The 8,064-nt window shown below is 42.3% G+C and overlaps 1 protein-coding gene across 1 annotated transcript; it reads left to right on the forward strand.

Annotated features, from left to right (window-relative positions):
* Positions 1 to 428: 428 nt before the first annotated feature.
* Positions 429 to 1,851, forward strand: CHRM2 (cholinergic receptor muscarinic 2). Its single transcript, XM_084617648.1, has one exon. The coding sequence runs from the start codon at positions 432 to 434 to the stop codon at positions 1,839 to 1,841; it is 1,410 nt and encodes a 469-aa protein (XP_084473774.1). The 5' UTR covers positions 429 to 431; the 3' UTR covers positions 1,842 to 1,851.
* The last annotated feature ends 6,213 nt before the right edge of the window (positions 1,852 to 8,064 follow it).

The following is an 8,064-nucleotide window of genomic DNA, read 5'->3' on the forward strand; positions in this document are numbered from 1 at the left end:
ACTTTGGAGGTGTGGGGGGGGGACGGGATGGGACTTGAAACTGAGATTCAGTTCCAAATGTTGTGATTAGTTCTCAGTTTTATAATGGGTCACAAGAAAAAAACTTGGATCTGAATAAATATGCATATTAGTGTGTCCAAAATCTAGATCTGGATCCAAATTTTGCATCCTTGTTCAAGCTTTAATTTAATCACCTCTATATATTATTCCCAATAGAAAATGGCAAACAGCAGAATGTTTTAGATAAACCATGCCCGTGTGGTTCTGCCAGACCACAATCTGCTACATTGAAGTTTTTTCCATACACATTTTTTCAGGGCTCCATTTGCCAGAATCAAAGGGCTAATTTAATAATGATATTTCTTTTGTTTTCTTTCCTCTGCAGGTTTAAGTGATAATTGGTCATCAGGTTTCTTGTTAGAGACACAGAAATGAATAACTCAACTTACATAAACTCCTCTGCCGAGGATGTTATGGCACTGGGGAGTCCCTATAAAACTGTTGAGGTGGTCTTCATAGTCCTGGTAGCAGGATCTCTCAGTCTAGTGACCATCATTGGGAACATCCTGGTCATGGTGTCCATCAAAGTCAACAGGCACCTGCAGACTGTCAACAACTACTTCCTGTTCAGCTTGGCATGTGCCGACTTGATTATTGGTGTCTTTTCCATGAACCTATACACACTTTACACTGTGATTGGCTACTGGCCCTTGGGGCCCGTGGTATGTGACCTGTGGCTGGCTCTTGATTATGTGGTCAGCAATGCCTCTGTCATGAACCTTCTCATCATCAGCTTTGACAGATATTTTTGTGTCACCAAGCCTCTGTCGTACCCTGTAAAGAGGACCACTAAGATGGCGGGTATGATGATTGCAGCTGCTTGGGTGCTGTCCTTCATCTTGTGGGCGCCTGCAATTCTGTTCTGGCAGTTCATCGTTGGGGGAAGAACTGTTCCTGACGGGGAGTGCTACATCCAGTTTTTTTCCAATGCTGCTGTCACCTTTGGCACTGCTATTGCAGCCTTCTACCTGCCCGTTATCATCATGACCATCCTCTACTGGCAGATATCTCGTGCCAGCAAGAGCAGAATAAAAAAGGGAAAAAAGGAACCAGCACAAACCCAGGATCCAGTTTCTCCCAGTTTGGTCCAAAGTAAAATAGTGAAACCAAACAATAACAACATCCCAACGAGTGAGGATGGGTTGGAGCACAGCAAAATTCAGAATGGTAAAGCCACAGGAGAGGCTGTGACAGAGAACTGCATTCCAGGGGAGGAGAAGGAGAGCTCTAATGACTCCACTTCCATCAGCGTGGTTGCTTCCAATGTGAAGGAGGATGAAGCTACCAAAGAGGCCACCAAGGCTTCTGTCTCCCAAGTCCACTCGAAAGGGGAGAATTCCAAGCTGACGTGCATTAGGATAGTTAGTAAGTCCCAAAAGGGTGACTGCTGTGCCCCAACCAACACCACCGTGGAGATTGTAGGTACTAATGGCCAAAATGGGGATGAGAAGCAAAACAATGTGGCCCGTAAAATTGTCAAGATGACCAAGCAGCCAGCCAAAAAGAAACCACCCCCTTCTCGAGAAAAAAAAGTGACCAGGACTATCTTAGCTATTCTCTTGGCCTTCATCATTACCTGGACACCATACAATGTGATGGTGCTCATCAACAGCTTCTGCGTCTCCTGCATTCCCAACACTGTATGGACTATTGGTTACTGGCTCTGTTATATCAACAGCACCATCAACCCTGCCTGCTACGCGCTTTGCAATGCTACCTTTAAGAAAACCTTTAAGCACCTTCTTATGTGTCATTACAAGAACATAGGAGCCACAAGGTAAAAAATGAAAAAATGAAAGAGGGGAAAAGTTCCAAGTTTTAAAAAACAATGCCATAGCACTTTATTCTGTAGTGTGGAACATGCAATCAAGGAATCTAGTGGATTCACTGACCTGGGGTGTCAGCTCTGTCTTTGAGAACTGCACTTAAAACCTTTTTTAAATTATTATTATTATCAGTGGATCTTGGGGAAGTGGTGATTGAATGAGTGGTCAGTAGGGAATGTGGACTTGAGGCACAGTTCCTTGTTTCTGTTGGTATCATGCAGAAGGGCTTTTTGAGTCTATGATTTTTGTCCATTCTTATAGAATAACAATAATCTTTGTGTATGTGTCTGTCTGTCTGAAGGAAAAAATGTAAGGACACTTTGACAACCAATAAAACATAACTAACTGGAGAGGGGAGGCAAGATGAAACAGAGGGACACTGAGCAATTCAAACTCACCTTGCAAAGATTATTTCCAAAGTTAAAAGCTGACAATTATTTTTGTCAGGGTCTTATGTTGAGAATCTTAAAGGTAGACTAACTATGACAGCTAATATATTATCTTTACCTCTCTCCCATCACCAAAAATATATCAGACAAAAATATTCTTTATCTCACCATGAATCCCATGATTCACTATCCATTGTTCCAAGCATATCAGCTTTCTTCTACTGGGGGGGTTGATCCCATGGTGCCAATGAAAATAAAAGGGAAAAAAGGAGGTCCTTTCCAGCTTGCTGTACCACAGAGAGTGTCTTGAGGCCCTTATAAGCCAACGTCTTTGATAATTTAGCTCACTTAAGCTCTTTTATGTGCTATCCCCCAGGAAGTTGAATTTTTCTTCAGTCAGCCTTTGCTTCTTTTTTGCACCTCCCTGCCCAGGGCATAAGGATTGAAAATCAAAGCCTGCTGTGAATTAGAAGTTTTCATCAAATTAACAACTATGTGGCCCAAATCAAGGAAGTAAGCTGAGACCAGCAAGAGCAGTTGTTAATAGGTAACGACAGAGTTATATCCATTTCCAGTAGGCACAGACTTTATGTCCAGGATTTGCTTGTGGCTCCCAGAGGTGAAAGGTTAACATAAGAAAGTCCATCTTAATTTCCAACAGAGAGAAGGTTCCTACTAATGTATTTGTTCTAAGGAAGGGAATAACTGCATGCAGATTACTGTGCCCACTTGAAGTGACTCTGGGTATGTTCCTGGAATGAAGAAGCCAAAGTCCTTCTTAGGCATATGGTGGGGACTATGTATACTTTATGGAAAAGATACAATGCTGGCCATGTTTCCTTTTGTATCAGCATGGAGCAATATTATCTCTACCTATCAGGGGATAACAGTAGTAAAGGGGCAGGGAGGAAAACAGTGGTTACACAGATATAGGCCCTGCAATATCATTATTTTAAAATGTTCCAAAAATTGTCTGTTACTGCAGAGAATTGACTCCTCCTGTCTGTAGAATAGCTACTTTTGCAGTATTTGATAGATATTGTGGCAAAATTGAGCACTGTGTGAATTTGGCAGAGTGCATCAGATTAAAGTAGACAGCTATTCCGTGCAAGATTTGCATCTGTCAATATTCCTCCTCTCATTGACAGTTCCAGACACTTTCAAAGGTATACCCGTGGATTTTGCTATCCAAAGAGTAGCCTTCTACAGTAACATTTCCGTGGGGTTCCTTCATTGTAATCCAGAAATATTCACCATCATCTGGAATGATGTTCACCCAAAAAGTAGACAACTAAGTCATCTAGGTACATTATCCTACTATATTACAGTCTTCCAAAGTGAACTTCAAAATAGCAGCCTTTTGGATTACAGGGAAATTAACCTTGATGACTTAACATTTAACCTTTTCAGATGCTCAACTGAACTGTGGATTGGGGCACTATGGAAAGATTTCCATGGACTTCAAACAGGACAAAGCGTTAGGTTAACAGAACAAATGCTTGCTCACTAAGGGTCTGATTCTGCAACCCTTACAATGAACAGCATTAACTCCCATGAGTCCAGCTTTACTGTGATTACTCACTTAAGGAAGCGCTGCTCAGTGTAAGGGTTGCAAAATTGATCCCTAAATATCTGTCAAAGCTACTTTCACCTGATGTGTCTTGAAGGCCTAAAGGAAGTTATCTAGCCATGTTTCAGCAGTCTGTGTTGTTTATTCTCTTCCAAATGGTGAAAAATCCAGAGACAAAAATCATAGAGAGTGAAATATGTTCACTTTCTATACCTTTCTTCAGGAAAGAACAGCTTTCCAAGAGACCACAGCAGTTCCTCCCTCCCAGCAATAACACATTCCCAAAGGGGGAAAGTAGGGGCAGTATATTCTGCCCTGAAACCACTAACAGTTCAACTTGTAACCTTGGGCCTCTGACATGTGCCCAGGCTCCATTCTGAACTCTCAAGTCATCACCAGGACACGAATTACAAATCCACTTAGCACCACGAGGCACATCCACAGGTTAAAAAGTACAGCGATACATTGCATGACATTCTGCTGCATCTCATGATGTGATGAGACACAGTGTGATGCAAAGAGAAATGGACATTGTGCCAAAGACCCGCCAAGAGATGAAACACAACATACAGCTTTCTAATGCTTCTTCCTAACATCCATCACTATCTTTGAGCCCATGAAAAGAGAGACTTTATTTCAAATTGTATTAACAGATAGCACATTTGAAAGGATACAGAAACTGCATAGTGTACTATACTTTACCCTTAGTGTATGTTTCCTAGTTGTATGTAAAATGTCTGTCCGATACGCATACGCACACATTCTTCAAAACTGTAGACATGAAATAAACATGAAATAATGTGTCTGCAAACACACACACACAAGCATACAGCATACACGTGCAATATAAAATTTTCAGTATTCAGTGTGATGCATGAGAATGATAGCCGTGCTGCTCTCCTTAACATCTAATGTGAGGTGCAAGACAAATTCCTATTCATCATGCTGTGTATACCCTCCTTGTGACACTGAGGCTCAGAAAGCCTCACACAATCTGTAAGGTTTAAATTCAGTTTGGGGGGTGGATTAGTGAGATCCCATAGGAATAGTCTCTCATGACTACATCGTAATTTGTTCTTTCAAACAAAGCGGCACTGGTTAAAAAAACCTATCTGGGTTTTATAATCCCTCTCCCCATGCCTTTCCTTGTTCTTCCAAATCTACAGGATACTTCACATTCACTTCTTTCCCCTTTGGATTATAGTTCTGCAGGCTGTAAATGTGATTCTTAAGAAAATGGTGCCTTCCACCTACCCATTTTAGCTCCTCATTTGTCATCTGAATCTGTCAGCTTCACTGACTGACAAAAACCACTGTTGTTGGTGCTAAGGAACCAATGAAACAGTGGAAATAAGAGCTGCATTCTGTTCTGCTCCATGCATCAGCAACCCTAGCACCAGCTATCTTTGTCATACTAGACCCATTATCTTTGTAATGCCGGTGGCAGAAGAAGCCCAGCTGGATTTTTCACATTACATGCTGAGCTTTACATGCAATTTTAGCAAACTGTACATGTGACTCATTAAGAAAAAGAAACATGGAAGACAATTTTCACTACTTGTTCCACCTCATTGGCAGGCTCCAGACAGAGGACAAGACATGACCAGGCACTGAGTCTGAACCACTCTTTCTTCCCCATAAAGGTAGTCCCTCTAGGTCAGGATTGAGTCACATCTTTCAGTCCAGTGTAGGAAGACTTGCAAGTGTCACTGTCCAGTCTATAGCGGCTTTCTGAGGAGAAGACAACAGCCTGAAGGCATGTCAATATGGCCCCTTTTGTGAGCATTAACATCATTTTAGAGGGGAAAAATGGTAGAGATATCTCAACTGTCAGCCAAAGTAACATTGAGAAATCTGCTTTCAGCTGTGTGCAAAAACCTAAGGAACATTCTGGTCAGCCATCTGTTTGGCATTTTTACTTGATTTATTAGGAATCACAGGGGTCCATTTGGACGTAGAAATGCTTTTGATTGTTGCCCTGTGAAAAATGGGCCGTGCAAAACAAAAGCAAGTCAAAAGATATAAGACTTTTTTCCTCTCAAATGACAGTAAAGACTGGTGCCGAAGGGTCAGATCCTGGACACTGGTTGTTTTAGACCCAGCATAGCATGGAGGGGAAAAATGCATCTGTAAATTACCTTTTCATTTCCCTAATCCTGAAGCCAGTAGATGTCTGGGCTGGAGGAGCAATTTAGAGTACTCCTGGTGTGTACAAAATTACACCAGCTGCAACATCCCAACTCAGCCAGCATACCAAGGCCCGGAAAGTAGGCTATGAACATCCAGACATGCTGGCTGTAATGCCACTCCAAATTCCCTTACACTGAGGAAAGTGGCAGATGGCCAGGGAAGCAAATTTTCCAGATGTTTCTATGCTGCCAGAGAGGTGCAAAGCAGATGAAATAGGGGTCATAAACTAGCCCTCTGTTGATTTATTATGGGAAGGGGACTCTAGGATAACGTCTCACTCACTCAGACTGCTTCAAAAAATGATGATCACATGGAAATGTTTTGGGACTATCCCATGCATCTCCTTTATAATATAATTCCTATTCCTGTTCCTCCCATCTCACTTCCTGATGAGTGGTCCTCTTTTATAGCATCAGAAGCAGTTGCCAAATCAGTAAAAAATTGTTTCTGAAGTAAAAGTCCCAGATTCACCTCTGTGCTTTGGTTGCTTTATGATGCTGGGACAATATTAAGGCAAGCTGGCCTACGCAGCCAGTGTGGGTGTGTGGGAAGAGGCTGAAAGAGAAGGCCAGCTACTCTGTGACACCAGTCAGCCAATGAAGGAGATTTTAGTGGTGTTTGCAGCAGGCTCCTGGATTGTCTGGCTGAGGTACAGGACAGTTAATAAAAGGGCCAGGGCAGGCAAAGAGGGCCCCTTCCTTGCTCTACCTCACCTCACAGCTGGATCTGCACTTGTTGCTCCTCTGCAATTCAGGGTGGCGAACCTGCTGGATTCCCCCCTTCCACCACTGCTTAGCTTTGATTTCGAGTATCTGGGGCTAATTAAAGACTCTCCCATTCCCAGGGCTTTGTGGCTGCCCTAGGCTCCATTTGCTGATGGATTTTACTCTTTTATACTGCCACAAATGTTCAAGCCTTTCCCCTCTGGCAGAACCACCAGCCACTCTGGCGGAACCACCAGCCACTCTGACTGCTCTATGCCTTTCCAACACACAGCAGCCATTCACCTAGCTTTAACCAGCCCATTAAATAACTTTGTGTCCCAGAAGTGGCGCTGATATATGCTGCCGATTCTGGCCACAATTTTTATTTTAAAACCCCATACGAATAACTCAGAAAGTCACAAGTCAATGCTTTTATTGATCGAGAAGCCAAATTCATACCAAGGAACAGATTGCCAGACAATAAACCGTCTGTCTTAAGGGGGTAGATTTTCGAAGGCACAAAGAAGAGTTGGGCAACCAAAGTCAATGAGAGTTAGGTGCCTAAATGCCCTTTGTGCCTTTGAAAATCTCCCCCTAAATATTAATGTAGACCCAGCTGGTGGAAGAGTAAACACTTGAAATTAGGATGATAAAAGTGGGTGTGACTTTTTTCATCCAACTCTTTTGTGCCCCATGTATAATGCCCCGGGCTGTGAACAAAACTTCTGCCCATGTATCCTCTGTCCATGTTGTTGCACTTCACTGTAGACTTTAAAAAGAAACATTTTTTTAATTTAAAAAACCCTTGCCCCAGTGCCATACACTGGTAGAGGTCCCCAACTTTATTTTTCCCCTTCTTTTCCCACTTCTCCCCCTCTGTCATGTTCTTTGAAATAAAGCCATGTTTCCTCCCACTTTGCTGCTTTAACTAATGTCTTCCCAGGCATTTAAGCAATGGATCTGCAGTTTCTCTCATCTTTCAGACATAGGGAGTGCTAGTATACTGATACTTCTGCCCTGCTAGATTCATGCCATTTTGTAGCATGCAAGTCAGCCTGATTCACTTCCATGTTCTTAGATGTACTACTGGAGATAGTAACCTCAAATCAAAATCCCTTTTAAATGCTTTAATTTTAGAAAAAGCAACAGAAAAGCAAGACAGTCCTCTCCTTTCCCCTTTGTAAAAGTGTATCAGCTCCAAACCAGAAAAAACATAGGTAATAATGGAGACTACATATTGTCATGATGAAATATTACATGACAAAACACCATGCAGTGGTCTGTGCATCATAAAATGACAAACTGGGGGCCCTGTCATCCATCCT

Source organism: Lepidochelys olivacea, assembly GCF_965140295.1.
Source record: "Lepidochelys olivacea isolate rLepOli2 genome assembly, chromosome: 1".
NCBI lineage: Eukaryota > Metazoa > Chordata > Testudines > Cheloniidae > Lepidochelys > Lepidochelys olivacea.